This window comes from Myripristis murdjan, chromosome 4, assembly GCF_902150065.1.
Source record: "Myripristis murdjan chromosome 4, fMyrMur1.1, whole genome shotgun sequence".
Classification (NCBI taxonomy): domain Eukaryota; kingdom Metazoa; phylum Chordata; class Actinopteri; order Holocentriformes; family Holocentridae; genus Myripristis; species Myripristis murdjan.
Window position 1 is genome coordinate 25,249,549 of NC_043983.1, and position 12,078 is coordinate 25,261,626.

Below are 12,078 nucleotides of genomic sequence, written 5' to 3' on the forward strand. Positions count from 1 at the left end.
AAATCAAGTTTTTTCCCCTTTTCCTCTTTCCAGGGATTCCTTCAGCAGAATGAGTCTTCGTAAGCTTGACATTTGAAGATGAAGAAGAAAACACACAAACACACACACACACACACACACACACACACGCACACACACAAAGAGAGAATTGCAACATTAATTTATTCCTGAGTGTAAATAGGAGTGTCTCCTGAAAGTTGGTCAGTGTTTTTCTGATAGTGTGCTAAAAGAAAGGCTAGAAGTGTTCCAGCTTGGTACGTCATTCCAGTGTCTTAATTTGTTTACAGATAACCTGTTACACAATCAGTGGGACGAACAAGTGGGTCTAAAGAGATACCTTGGCATTTTGAATTTTAAACTCATTTTTCTGTGCAAGGCATTTGTCACAGAATGGGGGGAGTTTCTACATTTGTTCTTAAGCTACACTAAAAAAAAAAAAAAGAGAGAGAGAGAACAGAAAAAAGTGTAGTATGATTTGGCTTCCTCAGTGAAACCAGTGGAAACTGCCGGCTGCAAACGAACAGGCCTGCTGAACATTTGATGGTACCCACTGGTATTACTGAGGAATGCTACTCCAAGGTCCTTTTTGGTTCATTCAAGTGCCAACACAGAAACTTCCTCCTCAGATTTTGGCAAGTGTCTGCAGAGAGGGTACTATTTAAGAAAAAAAAAAAAGAAAAAAGAAAGAAAAAGCCAAGGTGTCTTTTTAACTACAATGTACGATGTGTCAAATCTGTATTCAATTTCATGTGTGCACTTTTTATTACAGTGTAGCAATGCATTTTACAACTTGAAAGTTTACTATGTAATCCAAAATGGGGGAGAAAAAAATGAAAACATGCAAAAAATTGTACCATTATTTATCATGATGCTTTATTATCATTTTTAGTTGAAGCTACATTGTTTTAAAGTTAGGGACTTTAAACATTCTTGAATAATTTTATGTAGTTTTTTTTTTGTTTTGTTTTGTTTATTTTAAATATTTTACTAAATAAATATTTTAATGTTGAAATCGTGTCTTTTGTGAGTCTATTAATACTTTGAAAAGATACATTTTTACCTAGCAATAGTAATGTTAGTATATATATTTTTTTAAATAAACAGAAAATTAGAAATATGTAGGAAAAGCATGAAAAATTGCTGTCCCATAATAGCTATAAAAGAGATTACCAGAGGAGACAATATTCATGGAAAGGTAAAAACTTTATTGCTTTATGGTATGAACCTGCTGACATTAATATTACAGTAACGGAGCACAATTTGGGCTGGAATGAGTTGCAGTTAAACTATGGTGACAACACATTAATCAGGGCTAGTGTCACTTTACTTCTGGGAGCACGTTCATAGATTCAGAAACTTGGGTGGGAAACTTCACAGATGTGTATCTTGACTATAATGACATGAAGTGAATTAACATTGGCTATATTATTATCACATGAATCATGGGTTTTTTTCTCAAAACTTTGTCTTAATCCCTGATGCCATGGATGGACTTGGTACACCCTCCACCTGCAGAACCTGAGATGAGCGATGTCACCTTCACAAATGACAAACCATACAGAGGTATTCGGCAATGATCACACATGCTGCCACATGGAAATCCTTCCTGAACAGCAGACTCGAGAGGAAGACGAAGAGGGACAGCTGGAGGTGGACGGACGCTGCTCCCTGTGCGACCTGAACCCCATGTTTGCAGCTTCCGTAGCCTCCTCTGTTGTAACTGTCTCCAGCTGAATCCTTCACTCCTCCTCCCAGCTGGTAAAAAACTGGGTTATTAGTAAACTCACGGACTAAATAACTGTGTTAACCCCTTCAGCTGACTGAACCTGATTTCAAGCCCTGATTTGCACATTAAAATATGCCAATTAATGTAAATGACACATTGGATTAGCAATGCCAAGTACTGTGTTGAATGAAAGCTCTTAGTGCTAAGAGTACATGTGATGCACTGGATTTGATACATTGTGAAGTGGTAATCTTCAAAATTTGAGTGTGGCCTTGCCCGGTGTATTAACTTCAACATGTGGGCTGCAATTTACATATTTTAATTTTAAAGGCAATTTAAAAGTGGTGGTCTTACACACTGAACAGCAGCACAGGATTTTTTTTCTCCCTCTTGCTATTTTACACAGCAGGGGATGGATGATGTGTGAGGCACTCTCCTTTGACAACCTCATGCATGTTTAACAAACTTGGTATCTTCTATAAAGCTCATCATAGTAGTGAAACTACTACATAATTTGTACTTTGTGTGCTTTCTTTCAGTCATGTTAACATATTGCCTTGAAAATCTGCACAATTAAGACTTACTGCCTGTTTTATTGTGCATTTTAACTGTTACACCAATACACTGCAATTAATGTAAGTATAACCAGTGCAGACAAAATACCTCAAATATGTATGAGCTATGTGTTCTGGGTTAGAAACTTTTTAGGCATGTGATTTTTTAGGAGTTATTTTGTGGTCAGCTTAAGATGTTAACAGTGTATCATTTAGTCCAAAATATAAATTTCTATCTCCTGCATAGACGGCATCAATTTCAGGCTGACAGGATGTAAAAGAATAAATGTGTTTATATATTTACATATAAAAATCTAGAAACACAGGATCAGTGCAAGGGAAAGACATTCAATAAAAAGTCTGACAAAGTAGGCAAAGGTTTCTTTTTCAGAAAGCAAACCTAAAGAAAAATATCGCTTTCTACAGCTTATCCTCTATCCCTACAAGGCATTTTTTGCACTGCCCTGTAACGTGAATGGCCAGGGGTTTTGTAAGCCTCTGAGGTTAAGTAATATCCTCCTGCAAATGTACATGATTAGTCCCGGATGTATGCAAATGACATGGACAGAGGCAACTTCCAGCCAGAAGGAAGAAAAAAAAAAAAACAACAACAAAACAAAACAAGAAGAAATCTTTCAACATTTCATTTAGCAGTTTCACCCAAATTAAACCTAAGTGCGAAAGTGCTTTAAAGGGAATCTGAAATGTTACCATTGTCATAAAGCTATCACATACAAACCCAAGCACTGGCACAAAAAAAAAAAGAAGAAAAAACACATTTCAAGAGAACCTTGAAACAAATGATTGACAATGATGAGAGTACTACAGCCTGTGTCCAAGAAATAACAATACAGGCAGCAAAAGACGGTTCCCTGTGCTCAGTTTACAGAGCAAGGCAGTCTCATTTCAAAGAACCTCGTTTCAAAGGGCTATAGTCAGCAGTGGCACGTAGAATATCAACCCCCTGTTCGTCTATTTCAGCATTTACTAAAGTGTGGATTGGAACCCAAATAGGTTCAGATATTTTTAGGTTATTTTATAGGAGAAACAGAATATTTTAATGAGCCAGGGTCTTGGCTGAAATCATCAAAGTCCAGTTTAGGTGCTAATATGGCAGCCAGAATTTGTTTTTGGCATTGTTTGATGTTTCAAAGACACTCTTCAGCTTGAGTAACAACTGTGACTGATTTTTCACAGTGTGTCTGAGTGTTCAGCTGATGAAAGGCCTGATAAGCACAGTATCTCGAGTCCACAGTCGCCTGTGTGTCAAGGTTAGAGTCCTGGGCAGGGTATCCTCCTGTAGAAAAGCAGGTAAGGTGTGGATGTGGAGCAGGTTTCAGGAGAACACGCTCTCAGGAAATCATCCTCCTCAAACAAACGCACCTCTGAGTCGTCAAACAGCAGCCATTTACCCTCATATTCAAGGAGATTGCCCAGAGCCTGTTGCTCTGTGGTTTCCATGCCACCACAACCAGTTACCACGGACAACTCCTCTTTTCCAACCCCGTCTCCAGCCTCAGGCTCCTTTTTGATCCCAGTTTCAATGTTTTGCCCCAGGTTGCTTGTGGTTCTCCTGCGCCGAGAGCCCTCTGTCACCCCCCCGCTGGTCACTTTGTCTGCCTGTTTGCCGCTGCCGCTCCCAAGCTCGTAACTGGACAAACTCCTCTGGCCCCCAAGAAGTCCAACTCCGCCCTCTGACAGCTTTTTCCCGCCTGTTTTGCTGGTGTTGCTGCTAGCCGGGTTAGCATCAATGTCTCCTCTTGTCTGTCCTCTTAGGCTGAAAGACACCTCGCCATCATTGTACTCCAGCACCTCCTCTTTCTGCTGGGCTTCCTCACTACATTTCCCCTCCTCTTCCTCCTTCTCTCCTTCTTTTTTGGCCACCTGCAGCCAGAGCTTCACGTCTTTCAGATCTGACATGCGGATGTAGGTGGTGTAGTGGCCGCTGCTGATGGTGACGCCGCTGTGCATGACCACAGCAAAGAGTTGGTAGTGCCGCCCCTCTGTGAGCGAGGGCCGCGTGCACCACTCCTCTAGCGACAAGGTCAGAGGGGTCTGCAGCGGAGTGTTCACCTTGGACAGGCCGGCGTACGGGTCTAGTCTGGGAAGAAAACAAACAGGAGGAGGGCTAAGTGTCTGTATGGAATAACCCTTATCACTTCAGGTCAGTCACTGAGAGCTGACGCTTCCTGCTCCCCACCTCTCTGCTATCAGGTTTCAGCTTAATTAACAGTACTTGATATTTTCTACATATCAGAAGCTGTATCACAGAAACCTCCTCTTTTAAAACTGAAGTTGAAGCCCCAATCCAGAATTGATAGTGCTCACAGAGAACAGCAGTTGGGCAAGATATCGCAACACAAGTTTGTTTACATCTGCACACTTGCAAACTAAGTAAACATTTCTAACGTCTGAATGACTGCAGGATTTGAGATATTCTACACATCGATTAACGTGCCTTTAGTACTTTGCTTAATGTGAAATAAACTTGACCAACTCACTCTAAACCGTTGGCAGAGAAGCACTTGAGGTGAATGGTGATGACTTCAGGAGTTTTGTCAAACAGAAGGCTTCTCTCGGCCTCTGTGTAATGATGGCAGGTCTCACAGAAGTACTTGTCCTCCCCGACAATGCGCTCCACTGAAGCAAACTGGGAGATCGCCCATTTCAGAGTCTTCTGCTCTGATTTCGGTTCTGGAGAGACTGGGGTTAGAACAGAAGTTCAGTTCACGTATATTAAAATGACCTTTCTCCATGGACAAATTTTCCTGCCTTGATATTTATGCCTAGTGTCACAGCACATTATGACTCTGGGTTCACACGTCTTGGAAATTTTAAGTGTAACAATGGGGAAAGGTGAGCATTTTTCTAAAAGCAACATAACAATACCAGCCGGATGCAGAAAATGCAGTTACTTCACAAAATATATTTTCATATATTTTCAATCAAAATAGACTAATCACGGTCTTAGACTAACCCTTTGAATATAAATTTGATTTCATCCATGTTGTTGCCTTTTTTGATATTAATATCTTGCATGTTCATATGTAGACAAAGCTATGAGACCACTGAATCATTCAGCCCTGGTTTAACTATCTGGTTTCTGACTTTAAATCACAGTAGAGGGGTTGAGAGGGAGAAGAGAAAAGTGCTTATGCTGACATACTACTTAGCTTTCAATCTCTTCTGTTGTTCATTATTAGTCAAAAGCCATCCTGACAGAGAGCATCCAACCCAGGGAAAGACAGAGGAGATTTGTGTGTAAATATGCGAGCCAGAGAAAAAGGTGGGTTAAAACAACCAGGTGCTGTAGTAGCAGCAAACGTCACAGCAACCATCTCTTGTGCAGAATGGCCTGTGGAAGCTGGGCTATCAGCAAGACACTGGCAAACAGTCAGGCACCATCTGCTTGAGGTGAAGCATTGATGGCTGAATGGGTGGATTAATGAATGAATGACTTAAACTATTGTTAATCATTATTAAATTATTTTATTTTTGTTTCATGCAATCAAAATGGGATTACAACACAATTAAGCTAGATAAATGGAGACTGTTAAAATTCAAAATAACAAATATTGACAGAAATATCTTAAAATCTCCAGGATATATAACTGACAAAATGCTGAAATTATATCACAATAATCGCCAATATCAGTTTCACTGGTGCATGAGATTCAGTGGTTCTGGCAGAGTCCCACTCCCCCAGGTTAAATTGATCCTACCTGGTAAAAGACAGATTAGGAACGCCTGTGGAAACTGATCATGATTAATTCTATCACAGCTCTGCTACAGCTCTTTTTGGCCGGGTCAGCTGCATAAAGACGGCAAGAGACTCAACGAGCCAATTTTGTTCTGGTTATCCAAGATAAGCTTGATTTCTGATTTATATTCAGAGGAGGCGACAGCATAAAAAATGAAAATGTAACGGATGGGTTCATACTGATAGTCCAGGAAGGGCAGGCTTTTCACGAGTATGTCTGGACTGCACAGCAATTAAACGAATGACCTATCAAAAACAATAGCAAACCGTTTGCAACAGTGCACGCACGCCTGGGGCTCTCACCGAAGCCTTGATATGTTTTTTGTGACTGTGTGTGCTTCGGTGAGCATGCCCTGTTGTCCTCAAGCTTTTGAGTTGCAGTCACAGTAGTGGTATTAGTAATAGTAGCAGTGTTGAACATAAAGATGATAACAGTAGTAGAGATGCTCACCTTCAGAGAGGTTGCTGGGGTTACTGGGCAGATCCTCCTGCACTGGGACACTGATGTCCTGGAAGTCTTCCCTCCTCTCTGTATAGCTCTCACACTCCAGACAGCGGGTCCTCAGCACCAGCCGTCCCTGGAACAAGTGCTCCATCAGGTCCAGCACCTCTGAACACAAAACAAACACAGAAGAGACATGATTGATGCATCCAGTCGATCATTTTATCCTCTGTGCTGGGCTCTCACACTTTAACAGCAAGATTACTAGCTTACATACATTGTGACTGACAGATACACTCCTTGGTAAAAGTCTGTTTCTAATCTTTGTGTCCTTAACAACTTATGCTTTTACTCTGTTCCATTCAAACGGTAATAACTTTCTTAAGAGTTAATTACAAAACCGCTGTTATCACTTATAATCTCTATTTAAGTCAGTACTTATGTCACTTGGTAACCAATATGTATAGCAACTATTCATAAACTATTTAGTATAGCATATATTATTTAATTATTATTGCTTAAATTGTACCATTTAATAATTAATGGGGAAAACTACTCATTAAGAAAGGTTTATTGAGCATTTTAGGGGTGCCTTTGGAGAGATCCTTCTCTCTAATGGTGTATCTTTCTTTGAGTGCTGTGCACTGTTTGTGTTCTCTACTACTGTTTAGTATTTCATCACCACGCTGTGAAAACAAAGTTAATCTTGGAGGACAAGTAAGCAATTATTTATTGTGTTTTTGTTATTAATGCAAGGGTGTGTGTTATTGCTGTTTTATAAAAGCAGCAAGCTGCTTTACACAGGGCCACAACACCTCTTAAATACAACTTAACGATAACTGTGAACCATGCTCTGTTTGCCTCACTGCTTAATTTTATCATCAGTAATGACCGACCTGTTGTTTTACAATCCAGAGATGTAATCTATATCACTTCTATGCAGCTGGCAATATACATCTAGACCAAGCACATGCTTTAACAAATATCTATCTCACTCTGTGCATTCATTCATTCATTCATCCTCCTAAAATGAGGATGCGCCATGTCCCATACAACAATAATTTCATACCTGGACTTTTCACTGCCTTCTTGTCCTTGGCTGTGTTTTCTGTGGATAGCTCTTGAATGGTTTTCCCTGTATTGGGACTGCGGTTGTTACCCAGGTCCTCGTCTTGCTCTGCTTCAGGCTGGTTCTTTGCTCCTGTGTTGGAGCTGATCTTCCCCACACTGCGGAATTTGGAGAAAATACTGGGCTGTTTCCCAGAAGGCCTCAGCCAGCTCAGTTTGGCCCTCTTCTTTCTCTTCCCCTCTATCTCTTTAGAAGCCTTTTCCATTTTCCCCTCACCATCACTGCCACCTTCCTCCTCCCCATTTTGTTTCTTTGTCCCACCTTCGTCCTCCTCCTCTCCATCTTTGTCTTGGGTGCTGTCCATTGTGATCTCAGTGGAAGACTTCCTCTTGGAACGAGTGAAGGGTTTTCTGCTGCTGACACAATCTTCCTCGGCATCAGTTTTCTTAGACTTGACAGATTTGGGCTTCTTTTTGGCATTTCCAGCCTCGGTGTCACTCTTTCTCTTGCCACTGACTTGGCTGTCCTCTTCTGTCACAACACCACTGGAACACACAGGGTCCACCACGTTCTCTGGTTTGACCTCCACCACATTGTCATCTACTTTCTCCAGGTGCTGCTCTTTCCTGATTGTTTCACAGGCCTCCTGGATGTATCCAAGGATGCACTGCAGTACCTCCTGGGCATCATGCTGGAGATAACCTTCATACATGGGGTTCAGTTGCCTGCAACACACATGCATGTTCTTTAGCACAACAAAACCATCATGAACACTCAAACATGTATGTGCCTATCCACAAAAACATACAGTGTGAGAAACTACAGCCAATCAGAACACCCACAGGAAACTTGTCTTGCTTCTGAACAAGTTCCTTAGCACTGAGAATCTCTCACATATTTGCACAATTTAGACTTTAATTACTTAAGTGAACGATATTGAGAAAGAGTCAGAAAGCCAGCTTGAGCTTCCAAAAAATGTACTGTGTATGCTCTATGGAAACCTTCATCACAATCACATCACAGAGTAAATTAAATAACTAAATGAAAATCTTTCAAAAATAGGTCAGGCTTCAACAAAATCAACAAGTCAACAACAAGTCTTGTTTGCAGCACTTCTGCAGCAGATTGATCACACATCACAAACTGGGTAGCAATGACCTACTTTCAGTTTATCATTTGGAGAGCAACTCATCTGCATTTACAAGAAGCCAGTTCAAAATACTTGTTTACCAGGTTCCAGGACCAGCCGAGCAAGCCATTACCTGAGCGTGTGTAGTATTTTCCTCGGTGGCGTGGCGAGCTCTCCTTCACTGTAGCTGTCAGGGTTAAGCAGGAAGCTGGACTGGAGCTGCTCCACTGATGTTATCAGACTGTTGAAGCTGCCAAGCAGCTCCATGTGAGCTGGCACAACCTCACCTGTACCTTCCGCCTCCTGAGAACACAGTAAAAGAATAATGGGCTTTTAAATGTTGTACAAAATTAACATATTAAGCTAATATTTGTATGTTTTGTATGTTAATACCTGTTATGATTTATTATAATAAACTATTTTCCAGAATTAATTCACATCAAACCTGCTAACGAAACCTGAAATTCAAAACACACTATAATACATTGTAATATTTGAAAGCATGTTTGATTTACTGTCATACTAGCTGTCATGGTGTGACATGATGTGACAAAGAATGGAGTAATTACATGATGAATGTTATATTTTGCTGTTAAAATATCAGTGGAATTACACAGACCTCTTCAGCACTTTTAACAGGTTCTTCCTTTGGTTTTTCTTGCCTTTTGGACAGCGTGAACAGCTTCTTAATGCCCTCTCTGAGCCCTGGGCAGTAGTACAGCACCTGCATCAGCAAAGACAGCACATCAAGATGATCAGTATCTCAGTAACTCATACCATGTTTTTATACTAGTCTAACTCCTTTCTAAATAATATACTTAAACTGAAATCTATCCATAAATACAGTGTTCCAGAGTGTAGTCATAGCCAGTTGATCCAAAACACATAATGATCCTGGTTGTCAAGGTTTACCTCAGTGCTGACAGTGCAAATCATAACATTGACATGTTACTGATTATTTCTTCTGCACAGGTTATAATATGTGTACCACTAGCCAAAAGGTAAATTAATAAGGTTGATTTTTCATAGACATGCCCGTTTTGTCAATGCAGGCTTTCTGGTAATGGCCCACCTGCAGAATACTGTTCAGATAGCAGGTGTTGCCGAGGTTGTTAAGCCCCACAAATGGCACCAAGTTCTCTCTCTTTTCACATGGCACCAGAGGGCCCGGGGAGGCTGGACACGGTGAAGGACCAGGCACCACTTGATCACAGTTGCTGAACAATGAAAAAAACAAACAAAAAACAACAACATACATTTAGTGTTAGGTGAAAAATAAATAACACATATGAACGTTAACTTATTTGCTTGATCCTGCAGTGTATCAGTGTTGCACTACTAAAATCAGAACATACTGTCAATATTAAGACATGGATAATCCAAAAAGCAAGCTTTCAGTGTCACATAAAACACAACTGATGTGCAAGGGCCTCCATGGGGTGCTTCAGGGAGCTTCCAGCATAATACCTAGTTTTAAGTCACTATTATTTCATTCACTGAAGGCAACCATAATGAAAGAGTATGCAGTCATGGAGTTTCACTGTCCCCTTCTGTCCTGTAGCCAGTATTGTACAGAACCAAAACTAACATAAATCTCAGGGAGGGTTCATTCCTTGTGGCAAAATCCCACCCAAAACAGGTCTGTGGTTCAATGGCGATACTTGCACCTCCATGAGGGACACAAAAAGTGAATGACCTACTGAGTTAAAGTGGTATTTTTTTTTTTTTTTTTTTAAACTTAAACAGGTGCCTCACTGTCAGGAAAGGCCCACCTTGCCTCAGGCTCCATGGCTTCCACCGTTTTGGCTTCATCTGATGGAGGTTCAGAGAAATCCAGCGCCCGTTTAGTTTCCTTCTTGTGGAAAAACTTCAGAGAGAGCTTACTCTTCTTGATGGGGCTCCCCAGGGCCGCAACTACGTTTTCACCTTGCAGACCTGGCATCTTTTTTTCCTGGAGTCTTGACTAACGGAGAAGCAACAGCGCTCCTTACTGGCAAAATAATCAAACAGACAGATTTTTATTAAGTATGTTGGGTACCAGCGGAGTTCAGCAAGCACAAAAAGCTACGCAAATATGTTTATCTAGGTAAATAACCAGACAGACAACCTTAGGTCAAGTAGGTGCAAGGCCGACTTTGAACTGAATACAACATATTACATAACACGTTAGCTAGCTAACACCGAGTTACTAGTAACGTTATCTCTTGTGTGCATTGTCCTCCCGACATCTGGATTAGATCGGTGTACGTTATTAACGGTCGCCCTTTCAACATTTGGGTATTAATTCACCGTGGAAAATAGTGAACAATAGAGTTATGTGGCACACTTATCACAGATAACAGAGAGAAAAGTGGGTCAAAACGCTGTGGTGCGGGTAAAGAAGTGGGAGGAGGAGAAAAAAAAGACAACACGCCGCTTCAAACTGTTAACTTGCCATATAAATGTTGCACGTTTCTCTCGTCCCCTGAACTTCCATCGCTTACCTTATTAATTCATTTCGGAAATCAGTTGAATGTCTTCCTTCGGGATATCATATCTTAAAGCCCATTTACCGAGTATTTGTCAATTCAGTCGGCGCAAGCAGAAGTTGGCGCTTTTTCCTACCGCAAGCCCCACCGCTACACCGCCGGCACGACCTCAAAACACTTGCAAAAAATGTCCGAAAAGTGACATCGGTTGCCACTACGACTATTTCCGACATTCGTTCTTAACTCCTTCATGTGTGCAAGAATTTGAAGAAAGTGTGTGAATGGACAAAATCGCGTCCCCGTATCGCAGGCTTTTTGTGAGGCACCAATTTTTATTCTAGGCCCGTTTGACGAAACACGGCGGCCATTTTTGTAGTCTTTTATTTTCCATCTGCGTCTACCAACGGCTCCGGTTGCGTCTGCGTCAAGCTAGCGAAAATAGTTGCTAGGCTTTCCTCTCCGTCAAATTATAAGTGTACATTTGTCTCAAAACAGTGGACGTCTCATTCGGTACGTTCTATGAGCAGTTTAGAGAAAGCTAGGCTGTGTAAAATCACATTTTCTGAAACGGTAGACCAGTTTCAAGGCTATTTCGTATGCTGTAAGTTTGTAGTCCTGCTTTCTGTTCATTTGGCGGCCTAATAAACATGGCATTTAGTATGAGTCTAAATGATGACCATATGTCGTTGTTGTTAAAATAAGAATTTGACAGGTTATAAGAATACGAATTTTGACAGAAGAATTTAAAATGGACGACCTTTTCCAACATAACGTTCTTTTTAACATAATTTTGCTCCAAATTTGAGTTTGTGTCAAATCCATGGTCAATTGGGCTTTTATTTTGAAAGTTATAACAGGAAATTCTATATATTCTGGTTGCCTTGATTTTGGTCCTTTGACTCGTGACGCTAAGCTAAAAAAAAAAACAAA

At 40.8% G+C, this 12,078-nt stretch overlaps 2 protein-coding genes across 11 annotated transcripts in view; one reads left to right on the top strand and one right to left on the bottom strand.

The window, feature by feature from the left end:
- The window catches only part of dock7 (dedicator of cytokinesis 7), a 62,875-nt gene extending 62,073 nt beyond the window's left edge, over positions 1-802 (top strand). For all 10 annotated transcript variants that reach the window (XM_030048824.1, XM_030048821.1, XM_030048822.1 and 7 more), the window contains one exon: positions 34-802. In XM_030048824.1, the coding sequence (XP_029904684.1) occupies positions 34-76 (43 nt within the window). In that variant the 3' untranslated portion in view covers positions 77-802. The remainder of the gene's footprint in view (positions 1-33) is intronic.
- A 382-nt stretch (positions 803-1,184) lies between these two features.
- Positions 1,185-11,475, bottom strand: usp1 (ubiquitin specific peptidase 1). Its single transcript, XM_030048832.1, has 9 exons — positions 11,164-11,475; positions 10,453-10,670; positions 9,753-9,897; positions 9,300-9,404; positions 8,814-8,983; positions 7,552-8,276; positions 6,492-6,650; positions 4,782-4,983; positions 1,185-4,381 (listed from the first exon to the last, which is right to left on the bottom strand). Exons 2-9 carry the CDS (start codon positions 10,620-10,622, stop codon positions 3,553-3,555), a joined length of 2,505 nt encoding a protein of 834 aa, XP_029904692.1. The 5' UTR covers positions 10,623-10,670; positions 11,164-11,475; the 3' UTR covers positions 1,185-3,552.
- Between the last annotated feature and the right edge of the window lie 603 nt (positions 11,476-12,078).

Bases quoted from the DNA above. Each gene is read 5' to 3' on its own strand.
- usp1 (XM_030048832.1), bottom strand. From the start codon at position 10,622: ATGCCAGGTCTGCAAGGTGAAAACGTAGTTGCGGCCCTGGGGAGCCCC. The intron at 9,898-10,452 runs GTGGGCCTTTCC...TTCATTGTTCAG, and splicing joins GCCATGGAGCCTGAGGCAAG to CAACTGTGATCAAGTGGTGC. The intron at 8,277-8,813 runs GTAATGGCTTGC...TGTGTGTTGCAG, and splicing joins AAAATACTACACACGCTCAG to GCAACTGAACCCCATGTATG.